The 26,873-nt window shown below is 36.7% G+C and overlaps 2 protein-coding genes across 2 annotated transcripts in view; both read left to right on the top strand.

The window, feature by feature from the left end:
- Nucleotides 1–7,129: 7,129 nt before the first annotated feature.
- On the top strand, nucleotides 7,130–9,064 carry LOC140154690 (craniofacial development protein 2-like). The gene has a single exon (XM_072177257.1). The coding sequence runs from the start codon at nucleotides 7,130–7,132 to the stop codon at nucleotides 9,062–9,064; it is 1,935 nt and encodes a 644-aa protein (XP_072033358.1).
- A 4,504-nt stretch (nucleotides 9,065–13,568) lies between these two features.
- Nucleotides 13,569–26,873, top strand: part of LOC140154689 (uncharacterized) — a 34,060-nt gene continuing 20,755 nt past the window's right edge. Inside the window, exons 1-2 of the mRNA XM_072177256.1 lie at nucleotides 13,569–13,851; nucleotides 22,216–22,368. Of these exons, the coding sequence (XP_072033357.1) occupies nucleotides 13,697–13,851; nucleotides 22,216–22,368 (308 nt within the window). The 5' untranslated portion in view covers nucleotides 13,569–13,696. The remainder of the gene's footprint in view (nucleotides 13,852–22,215; nucleotides 22,369–26,873) is intronic.

Below are 26,873 nucleotides of genomic sequence, written 5' to 3'. Positions count from 1 at the left end.
TAATGTCAAAGTAATGTCAAATTTGAAATCCTTGTGGTCGACTTGTCCAAAAAAGTGTCTTTGTACACGATTTTAGGTCCTCTTGTTCAAAACTAAATTTTTCAAGATGGTGCCGGCCACCATCTTGGATTTCTGGGTGAAAATGATGCCGTAATGTCAAACTAATGTCAGAATCGGAATCCTTGTACTCGACATATCCGAAAAAGTGTCTTTGTGCATGATTATAGGTGCTCTGGTTCAAAACTTAAATTTTCAAAATGGTGGCGGCGGCCATTTTGATTTTGGCCTCTAGCGAAAAATGCCGGGATTTTCGCGAGGGACATGGTGGCTAATTTTTTTCTAAATGGTCCATAGAAGACGAATCAATCGTCAAACCTTACTAGCCAGAGAGTGGCCACCAAAGTGAACTTTTTCCCCTAACTAAATAAGACGGCGCGGATTGGCCGCACGCCAACGCCACATCACCAAGTTGACGCTCACTACCAGATACATTCCGCAACATTAGTGAGCAGCGGTGGGATTGTAAGTCTTAACAGAGCATGGCAGCAAGAAGAACTAACACAATAAATATAACGGGAGAGAAAGATATAGCTTGTCGGATGCGTCATGAATTTCTGCATACCGGAAGTGTAGGTACTATCCTATGGGGCATTGTTATACAAATTATTGTTCTCGTATCAAAACCGATGGAAACATAATTTTTATTATTGTTTTAATGGTAGCCTTAAGGGGTGGGGTATGAACGTTTGGACAGTATTTATTGTGGGACATTAGAGCACATCAGATATATCGAATTGCATTCTGAATACGAAGAATGTCATTCTGATATCAAATAATTTTGATTTTTTTGAAATTCGCAATGTATACACATTTTATGGCAAATCATTAAAAATTGATATTTTTGATATTTAACAGTACTTGAAGTAAACTTTATAAATCTGATGATTTATACTTAAAGTGTATGTAGGTGGGATGAAAAACCGACGATCAATTGAAAATTTTGACCTTTCGTTTTTAAGATATGGATTTTTGTTCCCAAAACACCAAAACAAATTAGGTCTTTTTGGGAAAAAATTCCATATCTTGAATATGAAAGGTCCAAATTTTCAATTGATCGTCGGCTTTTCCTCCCAGCTACATACACTTTAAGAATATGACATTAGATTTATAAAATTTACTTCGAGGACTGTTATATATAAAAAATGTGAAAAATATCATTTTTTTTATAATTTGTCATAAAATTTGTATTATATCGTGAATTTCAAAAAATGAAAATTATTTGATATCAGAAAGACATTCTTCGTATTCAGAATACAATTCGATATGTCTAATGTGCTCTCATGTCCCACAAAAAATACTGTCGAAACGCTCAAAACGCTCATTCCAGATCCCTTAAGATATTTATAAAACAGAACATGAGAAATCGGACCATACCTCTTTAGGGCTGTAAAGAAAATTTTGGTGGTTTGGAATCCAGAGGGAGGGTGTCTGTAAGAGACACAGCTATCAGTTTTGAAGAAAAAAATGGCAGAGCTAGCATTGCAACGCCTTAGACCGCTCGCACAGTGTCATCGACCCTATATCTTCATGGCAGAAATCGCCATGGTAGGTTGAATCCACAGCCACGATTGGCCATTTGGTTTTGAGACGAATAATTAGTCGAGGGACATGACTAAGGCTACTCACAATAGCCGGGTAATTGATCTTGGTTGTGCGTGAATAAGCTTGTATACCCCATTGAGGTCAATGGTCATCGACTTTTATACTGCCTAGTAGTGAGTGCAGCTGAGTTTTGGACCGATTTTGAGTTCAAAGCGCACGGCCAATTTTCAAAGCGCATTCTAGCGACCATCATATCTGTTCAACACGTATTTTCAGGTGTATGAGACCACATCTGGTTTCTTGAGAAAAATTCATTTACGGGAGATATTCATCATTTTCTAACCCGGTATCCGAAGATTTTCGTCTGATATCAAAACCGTGCATAGCAATTCACGTGTATCGATCCCGTGTATTCATTTTAGTGTCTCTGCTGCACCAAATAATTATTAGCCAGGCGGTGTCGGTGTGGCTCGGCCTCGCAACCAGACAGACTTCCTTGGTTGACAGAGATATCATCGTTACGAGTCGTACTGGACTCAAGGCCAAAATCACCTTTTACCCGAACTAACACGAATGCACAACACAAATACGCTGTTTGATTAAGCTAACAAATCTAAGTCTTTAATTGAAAGCAAAATATGATTGGTACGATATATGACAACAAATGCACATACAAAAGTAGTCACACAATCACAACAGAGTTCCTGCAATGTTCTGGACGGCTGATGTAAATATCCTCAATCACTTGTCCTGCGAAAATCAGCTAAGTCCTTTGTACACTTGCACTTATAAATATCCTTGCACATAAAATCCCACACAAAAATGGTGCTGCTTACTCCAAACAATGATCTCCTTGCGCTGCTTTCTCCAAACGCTTATCTCCTTGCGCTGCTTTCTCCAAACATTTATCTCCTTGCGCTGCTTTCTCCAAAATGGTGTTTCTTTCACCAATCACTCTTTCCCCAGGGAACAGGCGTCTTTAACACTGCTCCGCTGTATTTGACGGATGTGTTGTTTTTATAAACTCAGCAAACTCCAGCAATTCGATGAGGAAGAGCAAATTTGTGTACTCGAAATCTCCTTCGTTGCTGTATTAAAAATAGCTCAATTATTGGCTATGTAAACTGGTTAAAAGGTACTTCTTTTTGAAGCACGAAGACCAACACACACATGTAGAGTTTTACAATCTCCCATGACATTCTGTAGAGTTCAAACTTAAGCCTCCAGCTTTTATACCAGTACTCATGCAAAAACCCATCATCTATTAATAAACCATTACTTCATTCACATCTTCACAGATGATGCAAGCTTGGGATTTCCCAAGATTAATTTTACACATTAAGCTTTCTTATTACATCACTTCCTGGTTTTTTTTCCTATGGTGCAATACACTGAACTGGGGATTTCCAACTTCCAAACATAGATCTGACTTTGTTGGAGGGGGGGGGGGTGTCCTAAAATGACTTAAAACACCAACTCTTGCAAGTGCAAGGGGGTTTCCATCTCATGAAATACTTTCAGGCTGTAAACAAAGCTAAATAATTAATTAAATTACTCAGGGCACATCACAACGGTAAGCTTAAAACGTCATTGAAAACGTCAAAATGAAAATGCAGTCACAAAATGTATATATTAGTAAATCATCAAAATGAATGGTAACGTAGGTATGCAGAAAAGATTTGTCTTTGACATGACACTTCACGAGCCTTCCAAAATAGATACACATTCGCACTTGGTGGCCTTGCCATTACCCCGGTGCTGTGATTTGGGGTAGGTAGTGTCTTCCCCTCTCCATGTACCAGCACTTTTAGTTTGTCCCTATCAGAGCCCTTAATTTAAACCCAAAATTAGTCTCAAACGTTTATTTTACATTCTACAATGATTAATATACGCATTAAATCTATTGCTTGCCACTCACTATTATAAATATGATAATCTACATGACATCATCTGTGACATTAGCGTGCAACATTACAATCACCACCACCGCATGTATTCCTCTTTAATTTAAAATTTAAAGAGGAAAACACGCGGTGGTGGTAATTGTATTTTAATTTTAATTTGAATAGATACATTAGAGCATAATACGGGTATTTTGACGATACACCAATTTAGTACTATAGTATCTTAATTTCCATTTTGTGATAAATGTGATAAGGTACTTTTCAAATTTAAAATTACATAGATTACTGTAGGCCAGACCACAGGCAGCCAATCAGAGTAAGTACCATCGACAATAACTCGTTGACATATGCCTGTCAGGTAAGCTCCAACCCAACAAATTAGATCGGAATTGAAACCAAAAGAACTGAGTTTGTGAACTAGGAGCTCATGAGAAACGCTGTCAAAAGTTTTGGAAAAATCCAAATACACCATGCCGACTTGCCCAGAGTTGTCAAGAACAGAGTTAATATCATGAAATACCTCAATAATAAATTGTTGGAGATGATAAATCTGGTCTTTGACAACAGAAAAAATAATATCAAATATGGCACGCTCCATAACCTTACCACAAATACAGGTCTGTAGTTGGCTTGCTGTTTGTCAGATTTTTTAAAAACAGGGACAATGTTAGCATCACTGGCTCAGGAGTTTGAAATATATTAAAGATATAACATAAAGGAGATGCGATTTGATGGCTACATTCTTTAAGCACTCTAGGTGACAATCCATCCGGATCAATAGCCTTGGAAACATCAAGCTTTTAAAGGACTTTAAACACTTCATCTACCTGAATTACTGTAGTACCCAAAAGACCATGGTGATGGATGGAAACTGTAGGAAGACTAGCACGGTTAGTTATTGAAAAGTGTTGCTTTCTCACTGGGAGTTGAAGCTGACGTGCCATTGTGACTCACAAACTGAGGCAAGGATTTAGTTTTCGCTTTGGGTTGTCAGAAAGCGTTGAACTGAACCCGGCAATGTAATCATCATACTTGAGATCAGGTCTTTGAGGCAATTGCATAATTTTCTAAATTTGGCCCAGTGGTTAGCCGAATCACTTTCCTTCGCACGTTTCAACGCAGTGTATTTCTTTTTCTGTAGATGCCGAACCTCTGAATCGATCCAGGTAGGCCTTGTGCTGTCTTTTACTATGACCTTAGGTATATTTCTGTCAATGATGGAAACAAAAATATGAATAAAATATGACCATGCGGAATTGACGTCAATGGCATTATAAACCTCAGAAAATTCAACATAATTCAGCTCAGCTCTTATTTTATCAAAATTTGCCTTCTTGAAATTGTAAACATGCCTGCTAATTGGTTTTAAGTGATCATTTTTGGTTTTTATAGTAAATTCTAAAAGCTTGTGATCAGTTTGAAAAAAATCACAGGTTACAACATCAGACAGTTTATCAGGCGTGTTTGAAAAGATAAGATCCAGAATGTTATCACAGTCAACCCGGTATGGAATAAAATTGACTTCGGTGAGACAATAAGAATTAACAGCATCAAGAAATAATGTGTCTGAAAGAAGTGAACTCTTAAAATTTCTACAACTATCAATTTTGATAGAGGGAGCTGAGTCAAAGTTGTGAGTAAAAATTTCAAGTTTAAAATCCTGTGAACGGTAACTTAAAACTAAGGCAATTTTTTTGCACTTGTTCGGGCATATTTCAATAACCATGTTTCACCTTCCGGTGGTTCTAAGTCTTCTCGACGGAGGGTCATGACAGATTTTTTAATGTTGCATAAAATATCTCCACCACGACACTTTTTGTTATCTGACATTTGCGGATGACAAACTTCAGCATGGAGAATTGCATTGTGCAACCAAGATTCTGAGACAATGACAAAAATCTTTTTACACATAATGACACTAAAGTTTCCTAATTTATCTGCTTTCTTAGTTACTGATTTCACACTTCTGGCATTTAGATATAGAGTTTTGAGTTCATGATTGTTGCCCGGGTTGTTGTCTGATGAAGGTCTCGGTTTCGGTACAACATCTCCGTAGACAGTTAAGTTTACTTGGAATGTTGCACTGCAGTTATTATAATAGACGAGTGGAGCTGACATCTTACGTTTCAATTGATACGCTTGAAATTGTGAATTATCAATACAGACGTCACGGTAGTGTCATCAGTGGCAGAGCATCCATTCACATTCTTGTCCCAAGGAGAAATATGGTGATTAAGATCCATGGCAAAAACATCTTGACAGAAAAAAAGGAAAGGTCTCACCTTATGGATCTGTTGAGATCGTGCTTAGCTCATAAGGATGCTAGCCTTTATGAAGACTGACAGTAGTGACTGCTGGTAAAGCTGCGAAATTTATTTATTTATTTATTTATTTATTTCTTATTTAAAGCCATATTATAACATTTGCTGAGGAGAACGCCCTCAAAAAAATTTTAAATTCAGGTTTTTACACGATTGTAATGTACTTTAGTAAACAAAGATTCTCGGCAAAAATCAAGACTTTAGGTGATGTAGTTTAGTCAAAATCCGAGATTTTGAATAAACCGCCTGAATCAGCGTTTTATTATTACGATAGAAATATTAGTCGAACGCGTATGCGATGTCAACACAGTACTACGTACACGGCGTGCGGGACAAACACACACACGCCAGAGGGTCGTACCAAATTACAACCGCCGGAGTAACATGCATTGGCGCTAGTTGTAAATTCCTATTTTCTTTTTGTTTTACCTCATTTGTTCGGCACCTGTACCATTAGGTACAAAAGCTGGATTTTTCCCTCATAGATTCATCTATGTGGGGTGCTCCCAACCTACTCATCTATACCTTTCACCTTTCACTCTTTCTATAATCTTTTCTTGCTATAATTTTTTTCATTTCGCAATCCAGTTAGCAAGGATAGGTGAGTCAAACTAGTTGGCTTGGTAGGATGTTTAACATCAGGTTTTGTCTAGGACAATGGGTTTTGTCCTTAGTATAGGGTAGAGCGCCGAATCCCAGGGGCGATTACCGACTGTAATATCACTCTGGGGTACAGGATACAGATCCCCAGTTTGATGGTGAAGGCGAGCGCCACATGGGCACCTTCTTATGTGCCATCCCCTGTACACCGTGTTCAGTTATACTGTCTACAGGAGCAGGCAGTGTGGATGCTAACTGGTATTGTGTCTATCTCTTTCATCTTTCTTTCTTTCTTTCTTTCTTTCTTTCTCCCAATCATAAGTATAAGTAGGTTGTTTTTAACATCTTGGGATGCAAATAACATCTTGCCACCACTGAGCCCCGGGCGGTGGTAAACAATCCCGGCCAACTCAGGCAGCTTGAGTGGGGTAGTGGGACCCCTGATGAAGGAAATGTCAGCTAGAGCCAAATGAGCTTTTCTTGGGAATAGCCAACGGCATCCACAACTGGATCTGGGCAGCAGCAGATTTCAGTAGGAGATACTAGGCAGAAGATGAAGTCAATGACTGGTCTTACTGGCAGGTTTTTCTAGAGATTGGAGAGCTACTAGCTGGAGTCTAGGGAATGGTCTCCTTTCTACTGCGCAATGGTGGAAGGCAACGGCAAACCACCACCGACTAATTGCCAAGTAAACCTATGATGATGAGTACAACTAACGTAAAGAGAGATATGACACTGGATAGTGAGACCCCCAGGCGTGAAGGTGTCTCAAAAGCTACTGGGGAAGAGAGAACAGATGGCATCTGCCTGGGCATCAATGACGCTGTCACGTTAAAGCCGCAAGGAGGCGTGAAAGCTGATAATCCCAAGGAGAATGCCAGACGTAACCTCTGGAAATCAACATTGAAGATTGCGACTTGGAATGTCAGGACGATGAATCTGGGAAAGCTAGACATTCTAACAAATGAATTAGAGAGAAATGATGTGCACCTAACAGGAATTTCAGAGATGAGATGGACAGGAAAAGGACATTTCACCACACTAAGTAAACACGTTGTTTACTATTCTGGTACAGAAAGTAAAAGAGAGCATGGAGTTGCTTTTGTAGTCAATGAAGAAGTCGCCAAATGTGTTCTAGGTTATAACCCGATAAATGAAAGAATCATTACCATTCGTATCCAAGGCAAACCAATGAATATGTCAGTAATCCAGGCATACGCACCCACCTCTGCATCAAGTGATGAAGAAATCCAACAATTCTATGACCAGCTACAACAGGCCATAGACAGCATTCACAAGAGAGACATTCTTGTCGTCACAGGTGACTTCAATGCTAAAGTTGGAGCAAGGAGTACCAATAAATATGTGATGGGCAGTAATGGCTTAGGAGAACAAAATGAGAGGGGAGAGATGCTTGTTGACTTTTGCCAAGAGAACAAATTTGCAATCATCAACACCTACTTCAAACAACACCCAAGACGACTATATACCTGGTCATCACCAGATCAAAGCACCAGAAATCAGATTGATTACATCTTGGTACAAAGAAGATGGAAATCTAGTTTCATATCTGCGAAGACCCTCCCAGGAGCGGACTGTGGATCTGATCACCAACTTCTGATATCTACCATGAAAATGAAACTAAGGAGGATCAAGCGACAGCGAAAACCAGCCAGATTTGATGTAAGCAAGATCAATGACCAATACAGAGTGGAAGTTAAGAACCAGTTCCAGAGTCTAATGGAGACTGACTCCGAAGAATCTACTCCAGAAGAACTGTGGCAAAACATCAAGAAAGCAGTGACAGAAACAGCTCAAGTGACTCTTCCTAGGTGTAAGAGCAAGAAAAAACCCTGGCTCACAGAAGAGGTCTTCAAATTGGCTGATCAAAGAAAAAAGGTTAAAGCAAATGGTTTGAAGAACAAAGATCAACGTGGAGAGTATCATGAGTTGAACAGGAAAATCCAGCAACAAATCAGAAGAGATAAAACTTCTTTCATCACCAAGAAATGTGCTGAAGTGGAAAAGGATAGTGTATCAGGCAACACCAAAGATATGTATAAAAATATCAAAGCACTGACTTCCAAACCTGTTCCAAGACTCAACGTACTGAAGGATGAAAATGGAACCATCCTAACGGAGGTTGAAGAAATTAAATCAAGATGGAAACAATACTGTGAAAAATTATATGCATCTCAAGAAGACAATGCAGAGGAGGAAGATGGGGTTGAAAGCGAAGACACTGACAGTGAACCAGAGATCCTGTTGAGTGAGGTTAACCAAGCAATGAAGAGGCTCAAGAATGGTAAATCACCAGGAATTGACAACATTCAGGCAGAACTGTTGAAAGAGAGTGAAGGGGAAGGTGTTGCAATAATTCACAGACTATGTAACAAGATTTGGCACAGTAAAGAATGGCCAGAGGACTGGAAAAAGGCTGTATTCCTACCTTTACCAAAGAAGGGAGACACAAGGGAATGTGCTAACAACCGCACCATCGCCTTAATTTCACATGCTAGTAAAGTCCTCCTCCATATCATTGCTGAGAGAATTAGAAATCATCTTGAGAATGAATTACCACCAGAGCAGGCTGGCTTTAGAAGGGAAGAGGGACAAGAAACCAAATTGGCAATTTGAGGAATTTAATGGAGAAAAATAGGGAATTCCAGCAACCATTATACCTTTGCTTCATTGACTACTCAAAGGCATTTGATTGTGTGCGGCATAGGCAGCTGTGGAGAATAATGAAAGAAATGGGGTTCTCCGAGCATGTGACTGACCTGATTTGCTCATTATATCACAACCAAGAAGCCACCGTTAGAACAGAGAGTGGAGACAGTGAGTGGTTCACTATTGGCCAAGGCGTTCGTCAAGGATGCATTCTGTCACCGTACCTTTTCAACATATATGCAGAGTACATCATGAGGAGAGCATTTGTTGGTGTTACAGGTCAGGTGTCAGTCGGAGGACGAAAGATTAACAACCTCAGATACGCTGACGACACCACCCTTATTGCAAAGTCATCAGATGAGCTTCAGGACCTTATAGACAGAGTAAAAGCAAGTAGTGAGGAATTTGGGCTGCATCTCAATGTCAAGAAAACAAAGATAATGATCTGTGGAGGAGATACAAATCAGCAAGTGAAGGTGAATGGAGAAGATGTGGAACAAGTTGACACTTTCAACTTTCTGGGATCACTAATAGACAATGCAGGGGGCAGTTCACAGGAAATCAGAAGACGCCTAGCCATGGCAAGATCATCGGCAATTGCGTTGACAGATATATGGAAAGACAGAGGTATTTCTAAAGCTACCAAGATTCATATTATGGATGCTCTGGTTTTCCCGATTGCCTTGTATGGCTGTGAAACGTGGGCGGTTGGAATGACAGATAAGAAAAAGATCATGGCGTTTGAAATGTGGTGCTGGCGGAAGATGCTGAGAATATCGTGGAAAGAACATAAGACCAACGAATTTGTAAGAAACCAAATTGGAGACCATGCTTCCGTGTCCCAAAAAATAGATCGTTTTAAACTGGCGTATTTTGGCCACATTTCTAGAAGAGATGGTGACAGCATTGAGAAGATAATTATGCAAAGTCACATAGAAGGCAGTCGTAGAAGAGGTAGACAGAAGCTTAGATGGACTGATGGAATTAAACAATTAACAGGCCTTTCTCTCGTCGCAGCCCACCGTCTGGCTCAAGACAGAAGCTGCTGGAATACCATCATCAACAGGGTCACAAAGGGTCAGTCATGACCCATAGGACCACGACGACGATTTGTTCGGCTCAAAATTAAAAGGGGACATATCTGACAGTAAATGCTAATATTTTATTGAAAATGAATACTAATCTATTTTTAAAGAAATGTTATAATATGGCTTTAACCTGGGGCGACCAATCAATGCACTGGCACTGTTCTCCCTTGGTTCCCAGGTGGCACAAGGCCATACATATAATACACAGTAAAAACGGCATATAAAACATTATATCATACGATTGCACATATTACAACAAATTACATCAAGAGCAATACAATAAAAACATCAATTAAGGCATAGGTCATATGATTACACATTACATCAAAAGCATCAAGGAAATATACATAACAGTAGAGAAAAAGTTTTTTTTTAATTATTTTTTTATGACAAAACACAATGGATTAAGGTATCTGGGGCCAAAGCTGGAGCAGCGTCAGATCTGACCCAGCATATCCAAGAAAAGAAACAGAAGCGCAGGGACATAACTGAATGGAAAAGCTACCTAAACCAGTGTAAAGACCTGGATGAAGCCCTGACCACAACCACCGCCCACTCCATCCACCGGAGCACCCCCATGGGTCCCAAACCACCACCCGCGAGCCAGCAGCCCCAGCATGCGTCCCAGGAGCCAACATCCCAAGGCAAAAACGAGCACACAGTCGACTCCCAGGTCCACATGCCGCCACTACTAACCCACAGGCAGCCGGGATTAGGCCCATGGCCATGCCCCAGGGGTCAGAGCTAGAAGTGCAAAAGTCAGTGGTTTACATTTAAATAGTTCAAAAGAAATTAAAGATATAAAAATGCACCAATTAAGATGAAACTAGATATAGAGAGGAAATAATATATTATTCATAACCTGCATTGGATGAAGCCCCGACCCCCACCACCGCCCACTCCACCCACCGAAGCACCCCCATGGGGCCCGAAACACTACCCACGAGCCGGCAGCACAACAAACGTCCCAGGAGCCAACATCCCATAGCAAAAGCGAGCACACAGTCAGGCTCCCAGACCCACATGCCGCCACTACCAACCCACAGGCAGCCGGGATTAGGCCCATGCCCATGCCCCAGGGGGCAGAGCTAGTGGTGCAAAAGTCAGGGGTTCACCCAGTCAGAAAAAATTGCACACAAACATTTAAACATTTCAAGATAAAAAAAAGATATAAAAAATGCACCAATTGAGATGAAACATGATTTAAAGAGAAAATTACATTTTTTTCATAACCTGCTTGAAGTTTTTAGTATTAGGTGGAAGGGGATTTTTACAGACAACTGGGAGTCTATTCCAGGAAATTGCTCCTCTGTATCTAAAAGCTCTTTTACCAGTGGAAATCCTTATTTTGGGTGGAACTAAGTTACCATGCTCACTACCTCTTGTTTGATAGGGGGAATTGTCACTGACTTTATGAAAAATATTGCACAAATACCTTTTCAGTGATAGATTTAAAAACCATAATATTGAGATGAAGTAATCTTCTAGTGTCAAGATCCTTCCACCCAAGACACTCAAGCATGGATTTGGTGGGGAAACGCCTGTTTACTTTGAGAATAGTTTTGCCAGCTCTATTTTGTAACCTGGTCAACTTGCACATATATTTATTGGCAGCGTTTCCCCACACTACATCACAGTAATCGAGTGATGGGAGGATTAAAGACTGATACATGGTATTTAATGTGTCATCTTTTAGAAAAGTCCTAGTTCTATTAAGAACTCCAATTTTTCTACTTACTGAGTTCTTAACATGATTTATGTGAGCCCCCCAAGAAAGTGATTGGTCTAGATAAACGCCCAGGTATTTGAAAGAGTGTACCTCATCTAAGACTTCATTTTGTATCTTCACGGTAAAAGCTTCAGAATTTCTTGCCATTGGCATTTGTTCCAAACAGCATAACTTTAGTTTTTTTGACATTCAATGAAAGTTTATTTTTATACAACCATTTAGCCACTTTATCCATTTCATGAGTTAGGATTTTAGCAATCTGAGATGCACCCTGTCCCCTGGCAAAGATGGCTGTATCATCTGCATAGAGACATACTTTAGCTTGTTTCTTGTCAACAAGACAAGGTAGATCATTAACATATAAGCTAAAAAGCAAAGGCCCCAAGATGGAACCTTGGGGCACGCCAAAAAGGACAGGGAGCATATCAGATTGGGCATCATTAATTTTGCAAACTTGGAGACGTTCACTTAGGTTCACGTTCACTTAAATTCTGCACCTCTTAAGCTTAACTGCAGATTGGTGGTAGAAAATGCAGAGTTAGATCTTCTCACGTCTTCAGATTTTCACAGTGTAGTATATAAAGACATAAAAATTGATATGTTAAAGAAGAAACTGCAAAAATACTTGTCCAAAAAGATAAATTTTGGCCCTAAAATCAGACCGGCAGCACAATAAGTGTTTCTAGAAAAAAATATACATTAAATCTTATAATTTAATATAATTATATTAAAGAAGTGTACAGCACTTAGTTTCTGGATTTCAATTTTAATCCATTTTGCATAAAGCTTACCGACCGAAAGCCTTATTTAACACTTAACTAGATATTTAATAGTGGAAATTCACCACAAAAGTAATTTTAGTGCAGGGAAAGAGGGCATCAAACTTTTAATACGTTTGGTATTGTAGCCTATGTTGTATATCATATCATACACCATGATAATATAATTTTATATCAATATTATTTTAAAAAACCAAATCGATATCTGCTACGATAAATGCCGATAAAAAAAATCATATTTTTGTAATTTTTAAAAGAAATACAAACAATGGTTCAAGCATGCATTTAAAAGCTTTTAAACAAATTTTAGTCACCAATCTTTGTAATAATGATAAAGAGACAAATTAAAAGGAATAATAAAAAAATGAATAGGTTGTTTACATATTGATGCATGCTTGGACGATATGCAACAACCATAATATTACAAATGGACAGATGTTAAGTACACAAATATTTTGTGTCGATCAACGTCATTCAGTTCTCATTAAGGGCATTTTTGTTTATTATTAATATGTGATGCGATCAAGCAAAATATTGGAAATATTGATTTTGAGATATAGCCAAAGAAAGGACATATTTCCTTTTGTTTCCTGTTGTTTTGGAAACTCTTTAATTGCTCATATCTTTGGATCTGGTTGTTCAATTTCAACGGGATTTTCTGCAAAATCCAGATTTGTAAATGCTTTTTACTATCCTATAAGAAACTGAAAATTTAATATTTCCGAGTTCCGACTGATTTTGCCTGATCGCATCACTTATCATTATTTTAATTGTCTCAAAAACGATTATGGATCACAAGTGCTAGCAATTTCAACAAATATTTAAAAAAGCATATTCCCCTTCATGTAATGTTCTTAATTATCAACCTTGAAGTACAAATGTCTATTTCGCTTATTTCTAGTTATTTCCGTAGGCTATATATTAAATACACCTGACTGTGCCACGACACAACTTTCGTTCAGAGTGTACCAGATCATCACCCAACTGAAGCAACGTAATCGTCATGTCTCGACTTATCCTGTTGTGTTTTTTGTCATGTCTTGCTATTCTTATGCTGTGTCAAAACGGCAATGCAGCAGCAATTCAAAAACGGTGCGGTGGTGGTGGAAATGGCATTCAAAAACGGTGCGGTGAAAATGATGAAGAAATTAAAAAACGGTAAGGCAATTATTTTTTGTGTGAAATAAACTGGGGTACCTAAAAAGGTGGAAATATTTTCATACTATATGGCACCATGCGTAATATGTCAAGTATTGTCACACAAGATGACTTAAAGTTGCCATTAAATGAAAACCTGCTTTGTCGGTTCTCATCTGCAAATTAGATGTCCAACCAGTTTGTAGACCATTTTGTTCTGATGAATTAATTAAAATTATAAAATTATATACCGGCTAGAGGAGGATTTGGAGCAGGACAATTTACAACTGTTTAATATTTGCGCTTGTATCGGTATTAATGACAGATTTAATCGGTCTCTAATTTCCAATTATTAATTTGTATTCTTTTAGTGCTTTTAATCTTGTTTTGCAATAAGTAGTTTTATTTATGTTAAGTACGACATTTTGATCTTACCAAAAGTGCTTAATAAATGTGCGTACACTTTCATACCGCCTAAATTATAAAAGTCAGTTTTTGTCTTATCATATTGTTTTCACGTTTTCCAATTTGCACCTCGGAATAGGTATAGATATATGACGCAGTATAAATTCCTGTAAATACGTCGTAGTAATACTTGTAATCACTTACTTGCGAAAGCCAGAGCAGGTCAATAAGTAAACTTTCAGTGAAAAAAATAGTCATGTAACTTATTTGCTTTACAAAGTGAAGAAGTGACCAAACCTGTTCAACTATTACCATTATTATGTTTTGATGAATCAAAGTATGTTAAAATATTGGATCCGACACATAATAATGAAATTGGATGCTTTACGCCCAATATTTATTGGTCTCACGATGATTGGACTCGTCCAATATTTTAGAACTCATAGCTCGACTAATAAATATGGGCTCAATCTATCCAATTTTGTATTATAATTTGTGGCTAAAATATGAAAACTAGGAGCATATTTTGATAAAATGTTAGATATGTGTCTGCCTTTTAATATGTTTAAAGGATTGGTTCATATATCAGTTGCTTGTCATAAAGAAGTGAGCGAACTCTGCCATATTTTTGTTACATTTTTGGCAACCGTGAGTTAATAATTGTGATCTAAGCTTCACTCTCATTATCCTCATCTCCATCTGACATATCTACTGGTTCCATGGTCTCAGAAAGCAAAGTTGGTATCTGATTGCCGGTAAACCAAAGTGGTAGGTAAACCTCCAGCCATGATCTGTGAGTTCAATGTTTTCTAGAGATATGCCATATAGTTGCACCGTAACATTTTTACAGGGTGGAAACATGCCTGCATCAAAAACCCTGATTCGCTCCTGCGTCTGTCTAATATATAGATCCACTAGAAAATATTTGAACCCACAGATCATGACCGGAATGAGGTTATTATTATGAGGCAATTATGCTTTCTGAGACTAAAATTTCTCAAGTAGGGTGTTTAAAACAACATTTTTTGGCATATGCGCCACCTTTGTTACATAGAATATGCTTTTCTAAACATTTGCATCACAAAATCTGACAAAAACTTTTTTTTTTCACCGAAAAGTACCAAAATAGTAATTTTTGGCAACAAAAAAAGAAGCTAAATAGTAAAATTGCCTTGAATGGGATAAGTAAGACAACTTTTTTGGGAAACAACACACTTTAAACATAGAATAGGCTTGTTTAAACATCGTCTCCAAAAATTCTGATTGTTTGACAATACATGGCTAAAATGGCCATTTTTGGCCAAAAAGTGTCCAAAATGTCTCAAGTAGGGTGTTTAAAACAACATTTTGGGCTTATACGCCTCCTTTGTTAAATCCATTTCGATTTGGATTTGGAAGATACCTTTTCTTAAATAACAGTATTGCGAACCACCAGCATCCATAGTTCGATGTAGAGAGTCTTTCCGATTCAGAGGAAATATTGCAATTACACACCTTATTGCCTTTTAACAATAACCAATGACACTAGCACATATCAGAGAAGATGTAAGAAAAGGAGGGAGAACAGAATTATATCCTTGAGATAATCCCTTAGGTAATCCTGTTGCACCGATTCATAGTCCTTTATTCTCAAGTGGTGGGTTAACCAACAATTAACAATGAGAGGACATTCCTGAACCTCGTTCAGTTGGGGATGATTTGAAGTGACCGCCAATTATGACCATTTGATATTTAATACCAGCAATGTGAAAAAAAAAATGTACCCTTTTACGGAAGGAGCAAAGTTTGACAAGTTATAACTCCGCTTCTGCAGTACGAATGGCAGCGGCTAATGTCAGGTTATTATTTCCCAGTCTTTAAAAAAATTGCAGGCAGAGGTGGGAATCGATCTCGGTACCTCCCGGTTAAACAGCACTGTGCAAGCCCACTAAGCCAACTAAATATCTGTTGTGAGATGTGTGACATTAATCTTTGATATAAATGGAACAAATCGCGGAATTAAATCAGTAATAAAAGAAGTAGATTCTTATATAGCGGTCAAATTGGATAAAAGGGGAAATATTTGTCCCTGCTCTAAAGAAAATATAGGTTAGAAAATTATCAAATAAATTTAAATTAAAAATTAAGATTTAATATTTCTTTCTTTCATGAGGCGGCATTATCACAGACAAACACTGTATAAGCTCAAAACTCGACCCACATCTCTAGATGCTCTCATAGCTCAATGGTAGAGCATGCTCAATCAAAATAATACTTACAAATAGATCACAGTTTACTAATCTAATCCTGTAATATAGACCTGTAATATCACCTGTAATATAGGTGATCATTGTTTACATGGTTTGTTATGGTTGGGATTAGTGTCCGATCTCTGTAATGTAATGTAAATGAAGCATATTGATATGCAGGAAGAATCGATCAGGGCGCTAGCTTTATTGTCCTATGAGATGTAGGGCCTAGTGCGAACTGCCCAAGCTGATTGTTCATTTAGTATCATAATCTATTAGGGAAAGATAAACACTATTCAAAATATCAATAGATAAGAAGAAAGGGATTTAGAGATTTGTAATTGAGTCATGCATGATTTAACAGAAGGTTCTTCCCAAAAACCAATCGTAACTGATTGTTCATTTAGTATCATAATCTATTAGGGAAAGATAAACACTATTCAAAATATCAATAGATAAGAAGAAAGGGATTTAGAGATTTGTAATTGAGTCATGCATGATTTAACAGAAGGTTCTTCCCAAAACCCAATCGTAATGTCCACCACTTGTTGCCAGGTCAGATGTTTTTAGTCAAGTGTCCTGCATATGTAAGTTATGGTCTGTCGAGGTTTCTTACTCCATGCTTGAGTATCCAGTTGATCAAATTAGTGACAGGTTCAATCTTACTCCCGAAGCAGTGTTCAGCGAAGCGTGTTCTTTTTATAATCTTCTCGCAGAGTCTTGGAAGGTTTCCGTACAGTTCTTTTCTACTTATAAGCTGTAAACTGTATTCGCGTGTAACAGCAATCCAAATCTTTAGACAGTCTAGTTGAAAATGTCATTTGCATATGGAGCTATGTGTAGACAATATATACATGTTCAGATTTTTGTAGGTGACCTAAAACCCACAGTAAGATATGGTACATCGGAAACGGTGACGCATCTTTGGATATTGCACTTGAAAACATGCGTGCAGCAAATGTACGAACTTCCCTCTTTATACAAAAAATTCCTATTAGTAACAATATAAATTTTGAATGAATATACACCTTACTGTCCTAAACATCATCTGTGACTGAAAAAGTAAAATTTTGATGGACAGAAATTACCCAGAATTCCAATTTTTGGAGGGATATCTTGTAATATCTCAGGTATTGATAATCAGCATAGTGTCCATCCCTAGAGCGTGACTTTTCTAGCTGCGCTTTTAGATATAATAAAAAACAAAAGTTAAAGCTACTTTGACACATTTTTCAGTTAAAAAGTAAATTTAATTCCTTTTGTGATCTATTTTGGTATTTTATTCCAAAGAAAGCGGCATAATGCCACCATTTTACACCATGTTTTATTACACCGTGTTTGTGGTCATCTATACTAATTTTATTACACTGTTCTATTAGTTTTGTGCATATTAATGTCCATCATTGTCAGTTTGTGGCAACCTTTTAACCAGTACATATACTTTTATGATCATTCTTGTGTCTTATACAGCTTTTACTGTATAACATGACCAAATGGAATTATGGGATCTTCAACATGTTCAACACACTGTACTTGAGAAGCTTGTGTAAATATTGTACATATTTTAACCGTTTCCGGTGAACCATATCTTACTGTGGTTTTCAGGTCACCAACAAAAATCAGAAAATGGTCTTGACATGATTTTTTCACCACCTAAATAGGTGACATTACGAACTATATGTATGCAAAAAGTAGCTACCTATAACCATGATAACAAAACAAAAGTTATGACCCAACAGGTAGAACATTTTGAATGACCCTCGTATATTTCTACTAGATATTCTACGTAACATAATTATTATCGATTTTACGTCATCAAACATTAGTTAGAACATAAACATTACTGGAAATAGAATGGGACTAGATTAAATAACGTAGATATCTTACATCAACTATTCTACGTTAAATACCCGGAGTCTGTAGCGGCCTTAACAGAATATCCAATGCAGATCTATAAGAAACAATCAAAGAAACCAATTTTAGCAAGAAAATAAAGAAACGACGGCTATCATGGCTAGGACATCTACTTAGACTGCCACAAGACACACCTGCCAGAAAAGCCATGACAGAATACGAGTATATGCGCAAAATAAAAAAAAGCCTCTTTTTGGATGTCCCGTCCCTTGCTTTTTTCAGTTGGTTTGTGTGCCGGTCGGGATTTGTGTATATTTGTTGTCTTGTTTAATTGTAACACTTTAGGTTAGGTAAACTGTTCTTTCTTCCTTACTAATTATTGCTCTTGACGGGTGACGTCAGACGGCGAAGACGTCTGACGTCACAACATCCGACGTCACAACATCATCAATCAGATGTCTGATGAAGTCCGATGCTTTCGGACGCAACGTAGCAAAGTCAGTTGCAAATTTTAGTTCCTGTATTAGATTTAATTTATAGAATAAAACATTTATGCTTAATTAAGAAATGTAAAAACTGTAAAAAATCCGTCCCTTTAATGCATAATGTACGACTCATTAGTTGGTTTCAAATACCAGGTGATGATCATTATGGTTTGCAAATAGTATTTTAATCACATTTTCGTTTAATATCCCATAGCAAAATATAGCTGGTAAGCCGGAGATCTCTAGAAAGGTCTCCGAAAGGTCTCTGACTTTATTCACATGCGAATTAGGTATCCCAAAAATCATGTTCTGGGATACTTAATAAGCATTTCTGGGAGGTCTCCCGGAGACCGCGCTTCCGGCACATGCCAAATTCAGGTTAAAAACAATACTGCTATATGTAGCTACATGCATATACCTTCTACGTGCGGCTTGTAGAAAACTGCTATTTATCAATTTAATAGGCCTTCAATGCGAGAGCAGATTATGAATATAAACATCTCAAAAAAGTAAATAACCCCCCTTAAATAATAGCCATTATTCAAAAACGGGCTATTGTATTACAAATCTGTAAAATGCGTTGGAAGCAGAATTTATTTTTGCGCATTTTGACACCTCATTTGATACGACAGCCCAGAAAACAATAAAACACCGGTAAATTTAATGGAGTGAAGTCCAGATTTGAAAGTTGTACTTACAACAATACAAAAACACCCAGATATCGTTACACAGATATCCTTCCATTATACTGAATACAAATCAATAGAATTTACTGCAACTTTTAAATCCTGGGTTACATTGATTTAAATACACACCGTGACTTGAATATTTAGTCAATGTTACGCATTTTACAGATTTGAAATACAATTGCCTGTTTTTGAATAATGGCCATTATTTAAGGGGGTTTAGTTACTTTTTTGAGATGTTTATATACATATCCCAGCTATAAGTATAACCAACAACATACATGTATGCTAGATAAACTGGTTGGTGACTACAGTGTTAAACTTCTAAATATAAACCTGAATTACCCGCTGAATTACACCTAAATATAGCAATATGCTATAGCAAACAGATCTGAAACATACCTCAAACAAATTGCAAGCAATTTGGATGAATTAATATGCAGGTGTAATGGCACATTTCCCCACAACAAGTTCACAATATAATGATATCCTCCTTCAATGCATATATGGCATATGCTAGCTATTAGTGGTTGTTGTTTATAAACTGTTAATTTCAAATCTGTGGAAGTTTTGTCATGTGACCCCATGATCATTTGCCTATTACATGGGCTTCCTGGAGCCCTCTCGGATACTTTCTCTAGGATTCAAAGTCTCTCAGTCCCCCTGGAGACTTTCTTTCCAGGATACATTGTCTCCAATAATCTATTGTTGGAGACTTCTGGGATACTGTTTTTTGGAATACTCAGTCTCGATTAAGACATTTTGTGGGAGACCAACTGGAGGTCTCCTGGAGACCTCCCGGTAATTGGGCATAGTAACCCAAAAGTATCCTGTTAGTGGGAGACTTCGGGATACTTCACAAGATATGGTAAAAAGGTTTCCGGAGGTCTCCCGAAGACCTCCGAGATATCTCCGGAAACCTTTTCTTTTTGCTATGGGATGTGACATTTGAGGTTAGGCAGGGTTTCGATGAGAATTTTGGTCGTAATGTATGTGGGTAGTTGTCTTTAACGTAAAGTTTTTAAACAATAAGGATTGAGATTGAAAACCATGGTCGGATTCAAAAAACACGTGCCCCCTAGAAACTTACGTCAAGGGATTGCTTTCTTCTTGTTTGCATTATGCTATTAACTAATCAAAAATAATGTCGCCATTTATCAGAACCAAACATTTTGCCATAAATAACATGACAGAATGACGTAATTTGCACACATGCATTGACATTAGCAAGTATCTACTGGGGTGTACACATAATTTGGGTCAAGGGTCATTAAAGAATCACTTCCGGTCCACCAAGAAATACATTTAAGATACCTCTTCTGCCACAGAAGACATTTTTTCCGTGAAAATTTGTGACCCGTTCTGACAAGTTTCTTACAAGGATTGAATAGGGATTATCATAGTTCAACTGTTATTTATTGATCCTTTCAAGGATTTGAAAGTCCACTTAGTCCCACAGTCAAATACAATTTTGATTTGTTTTATGGGAATGTCATCTTTAAAGGCCTATAACTAAAAAAACATGTCTGGCGACTTGTTTCGTTGTTTTGTTGGAGCTGGTCACATGTGGCCAGTTGAAAAATCCGTATAAAATCTGTGTTAGGTACACTCATAGAAATTTTTCGTTGGCATTACTCAGTAAGTTGATGTTAGTCGTTGCGTCAACTTTCCGAGTAATGCCAACGCGTACAATTTTGAGTAACGCTGACTCGATATCATTATGTTGGTCGCACTCATTTGCACTTACTTTATTGAGTTGTTACAACTCAGAAAATGAAACTAGCCTAGGTTAGCATAATTTTCTAGAGGTGTGCTATAGTATACAAAATTTTGCACTGATTACAAAAATAAATATTTGAATACTGCTAATTGTGCAGAAAATGATCCAATTACGTGAATTAAGTAACAAAGTACCAAATTGGGATAACTCAAAACAATAAGTACCAGTAACTTAATATGAACGAGTTACATCAACTTACATGTTGCGTTACAATAACTCAACTAATTGGTTCTTTGAACCTTGTTTATTTTTCTAAGTTCCCTGAACTTGAATTCAGAAGTTGGCATTACTTAAAAAGTTGACGCAACGACTTACATCAACTTTTTAAGTAATGCCAACAAAGTTGATTAGTTGACGGAACTTTTGAGCTTTTTCAGCATTTGTTAAGTTCGGATAACTAAAATGAATTTTGTTTTGGCAACTTTTACACTATTTTTGAGTTGTCCAAACTTACTCCTTTTGAATTACGCCAACAAGGCGAACAAGTCATTTCTATGAGTGTAACAGCTGTTTTCGTGGTTTTAGAACACAGCTATGTCCAGTTTTCCATGACTCTACTTGTGCTCTGCGTAGATACGGATGGTTTATTATAGTAAAACCAATAGCTAGAAACCGGCGCAAGTGGTAAGCGACATAATTCGTTGTGATCAACGCATAATGCAATAAACTATCACCCGTCTACTTCCACATGCCTGTGTATTATTTTGGTGGCAGTGGGGAGGTTACCGTTTTTACAGTGAAAGCAGTTTTTTACACAGGCAATCGTGGTATTTTACAGCGTAATTTAAAAATTGCAACAGTTTTCTAAGACACATCTCTTTATATGTAGTTATTGCTCTTTTCATTATTTGTGGCAATTTTGATCAGAAGAGTTTTTGTTGCAGGACATTCAGAATCATATTGGCTTGAAATAAATTATAATAGCAACATGCATCTTTCTTTTTAAGGAACGAAGGAAGTGTCAAGAGCGAAGAAAGTTCCGAGAGCGAAGAAAGTTCCGAGAGCGAAGAAAGTCCAGAGAGCGAAGAAAGTCCAGAGAGCGAAGAAAGTCCAGAGAGCGGTGACGTTGTAGAACCAATAGCTAGAAACCGGCGCAAGAGGTAAGCGACATAATTTGTTGTGATCAACGCATAATGCCGAATAGCAATAAACTATCACCCGTCTACTTCCACATGCCTGTGTATTATTTTGGTGGCAGTGGGGAGGTTACCGTTTTTACAGTGAAAGCAGTTTTTTACACAGGCAATCGTGTTATTTTACAGCGTAATTCAAAAAATGTAACATTTTTCTAAGACACGCCTCTTTATATGTAGGTATTGCTATTTTCACCAGTATTGACAATTTTGATCAGAAACGTTTTTATTGCAGGTCATTCAGCATCATTATGGCTTGAAATAAATCATAATAGCAACATTCATTCATTTTTTTTTCATTCATCTTTATTTCATTCCAATATAAAATATAACAGCACAACAATTAAACACATACATTGAATGAGGAGGTTCTTGGAAGGCCGGATGGCCTGTATTAAGAACCCCCTGTCCTAACAAAAAAAAGTTTCAAAATAACAACAACAACAAAATATACCTCTTTATATGTAGGTATTGCTATTTTCACCAGTATTGACAATTTTGATCAGAAACGTTTTTATTGCAGGTCATTCAGCATCATTATGGCTTGAAATAAATCATAATAGCAACATTCATTCATTTTTTTTTATTTATCTTTATTTCATTCCAATATAAAATATAACAGCACAACAATTAAACACATACATTGAATGAGGAGGTTCTTGGAAGGCCGGATTGCCTGTATTAAGAACACCCTGTCCTAACAAAAAAGTTTCAAAATAACAACAACAACAAAATATACCGCAAAATGTCAATTCACCCCCCCCCTCATTTACCCTATTAACAAAAACCAAAAAAGCCTGTTTTGTGATCAAGAATATGCAAGAAATTACCGAGATAAATTCAATACTACATTAACTATATTACAGATAATACGATACACAATTAAATTTAAGGAAATTAGATAAAATACTAAATGTAATTAAGAATAATATTATCTTTCACTTTGGTTTTGAAATGCTTTATCGTCTTTATAGTCTTTATATGTTTCTCAAGTGAATTCCACTTAATTGGGCCCGCTGTTTTTAAGGTTTTATGAGCGAAATTCGTTTTAACTTTAGGAACCTGGTAATCTTCATTATTTCTTGTGTGGTACTTGTGCAGAGTACTCTGCCTTACAAAATACTTTTGAAATGCTTCTGGAAGTTGATTGGTAAAATGTTTATACATAAAAGTACTTAATTCAAGATCATAGGTATCGTAGACATTAAGTACTTTATAGTTCTGAAAGAGAGGAGCTGAATGACTTAGGTAATGACTATTTGATACAATTCGAAGTGCCCTCTTTTGCAGCTTGAAAAGTTTATCTAAGCATGTTTAACAAGTGCTGCCCCATGCTATAATACCGTAATTAACATATGGAAGTATCGGTGTACAATATAATGAATATAGAATATGCTCAGGTACGAAATGTTTAATTTTGTTAATGATTCCTATACCCTTAGACATGTTTTTTGCGATGTTATCGATATGATTTTTCCATCTCAGGTTCTCGTCAATTGTTACTCCAAGAAATTTGGGGGGGTGCATTGACATTTTGCGGTATATTTTGTTGTTGTTGTTATTTTGAAACTTTTTTTTTTGTTAGGACAGGGGGTTCTTAATACAGGCCATCCGGCCTTCCAAGAACCTCGTCATTCAATGTATGTGTTCCAAATTCGTGTTATCCAATACAATGTTAACACTATCATTATAAATACATGTTTTACGACTTGTACCGAGTAGCATGTAATTTGTCTTGCTTGCATTTACAGACAGCTTATTTGCTTTAAACCAATTATTGACCTCTTCCAGTTCCTTGTTAATTAGATCAAATTTAGATATAATATCTGGGTGTGAATAGGTAATAGTAGTGTCGTCTGCAACAAAACAAATTCTAGAACAGAGGTAGTATTTATAATATCATTAACATACAGTATGAATAGTAATGGGCCTAAAATCGACCCCTGAGGTACACCACATGAAATGCTCATATAGCTGGATTTACATGAATTGTAATATACATAGTGTTTCCTATTGTACAAATAATCTGTAAACCAATTTAATACATTTCCCTGAACCCATAATACTCTAACTTGCATAACAAAATGCTGTGATCAATTGTGTCGAAGGCTTTAGACAAATCTAAAAATATTCCTGCTGTAGTTTCATTATTTTCAACTGAAGTACTGATTTTATCAACTAATTCCAAAATTGCCATATACATAGAATGATTAGACCTAAAACCAAATTGTTTTTCATTTAAAATATTGTATCTATTAATGTAATTCATGCATCTGTTGAACACTAGTCTTTCAAGAATCTTTGAAAAACATGGAAGAACAGAGACAGGTCGATAGTTGGAGAACACGTCATAACTATCCTTCTTATACTAGATAGGGATTACTTTTGCAATCTTCAATTCATCAGGGACTTTTCCAGTAGTAATGGAAATATTAAAAATTACAGTGAGAGGTATTGATATTTCGTTTGCTATCCTTTTGACAACAAAATTGCCTATATCATCATGATCGGCACTTTTATTTTGGTTGAACTTATGAATAATCTTTACAATTTCCTCTTTTACAACTGGTTTCATATACATGCTACTATTTGATGGTGTTTTCAAGTAATCATAATAGTTCTTCCCCTCTGTAACTATTGTGGATGCTAATTTTGGCCCAATGCTTGTAAAAAAAGTCATTAAATTCGTCGGAAATCATTTGAGGATCAGAGATCACATGACCTTGTGTACTTGTGAATTGAGTTTGAATGTTACTTTTCTTATTACGGCCAATGATATTATTGATTGTTTTCGTAAATTATATTTTACTGTTTCAAATTTCCTTTTGTAATCCTCCCTTTTAGATTTTCGTATTAAACTGTTTAATTTGTTTCTGTATTTCTTGAATGTATTAAGCCTTTCATTACATGGCTTCTGTACATACCTCTTATACAACTTATTTTTAGTATTTATGCTTTTGAGTAAGCCTCTGCTTATCCAGAGAAGCATTGGTTCTCTTTTGTTATTGCTTACATTCATCATATATTTTGGTGAAAACATTCACAAACTTATTGTAACAATCGTTAGCATCATTATTATCTAGCTCTTCATTACAGTTTACAGAAGAAAGTTTTTGTTTCAAGTGTTTGTGAATTCCATATTATAATCATCTAAATTATAATAATCAGATGGCTTTTCCTTTAAGTGAGTTTCAGAAAGGCCGATTATTGTAAATGTGTGCTCTAATATTTTTAAACATTGTTTTAGTTTTTCGAAATTTTTGTTGATACTTCTTATATTAGAATTTAATAATGAAAATTTTTCCTCCTTACCTTTGTACTTCAAATTCTTCAGGTGTCAGGTAGTTACACTCTGGTATATGATTCGTTTCATTTATTTCATCATCTTTGCTGTTATTTTGAAATCGAATGGGATTTAGACGGGGGAATATACGGTTTGACCCAAAAAATTGCAACAAAAGGTTTTTTAACTGATTTTGGTTCTATGGGACCTCAGGAATAACAGAAAAAAAGTCCTAAAAAATCGGGCTACAGGAAAGTGGTTTTCCAAGATGGCGTCCAAAATGGCCGCCAAAAAATCTTAAAATTACTACAATTCATTAACGTTCACCACAGAGTTGCAATTTTGGTGTCTAAACCCATGTTTTGGGGTCAAGAATTCTACTATTATCATCAAAAATATTGTAGAGTAATCAAATAACCTACAAATCCAAGATGGCGTCCAAAATGGCCGCCAAAAATCTTAAAATTGCTACAAATAATTTATTTTTCACCACAGAGTTGCAATTTTGGTATCTAAAAACATGTTTTGGGGTCAAGCATTCTACAATGATCAACAAAAATATCGCAGAGTAATCAGGTAACCTACAAATCCAAGATGGCGTCCAAAATGACCGCCACAATACCTATAATTTACTCATTTTTTACACATGAATTGCAATTTTGGTGCCTACACCTAGGTTTTTTGGGTCAAGAAAAATATTTCAGATTAATCACATAAGCTACAGATCCAAAATGGTTGCCTAAATCCTACTATTCAGGTGATAGTTTTCAACTCAATAATGATCTATTGAAGAGTTTAGGGTCCAAAAATTCAATATAGCGTTCAACATGGTCTCCAAAATTGTATTACGCTGTATACATACGGGTCGTTTTCAGGTTGGTAGTGATGTGTCTCACTATGATTGGTTGGTAAATGAGTGAAACATTTGTGCCTGTATTGTTATATACATCATTGCTGACCTGAAAATGACCTGAAATGTATTTGTATTATTTTACATGTACTTCCGAGTTGCAAAAAATGCGATGGATGGTTGGTTGGTTGGCTGGTTGGTTGATATACCTACTTTCCTTAGGAGCACTGAGACAAGTCTTGTAGTTAAGGGGGTACTACACCCCTGGCCAATTTTGTACCTATTTTTGCATTTTTCTCACAAATTATAGCACATAGGTGACAAGTAAGATATGTATAT

Source organism: Amphiura filiformis, chromosome 6 (genome assembly GCF_039555335.1).
Source record: "Amphiura filiformis chromosome 6, Afil_fr2py, whole genome shotgun sequence".
Lineage (NCBI taxonomy): Eukaryota > Metazoa > Echinodermata > Ophiuroidea > Amphilepidida > Amphiuridae > Amphiura > Amphiura filiformis.
Note: the sequence above shows the minus strand (reverse complement) of the source record. Positions and strands in the feature narration are given on the sequence as shown.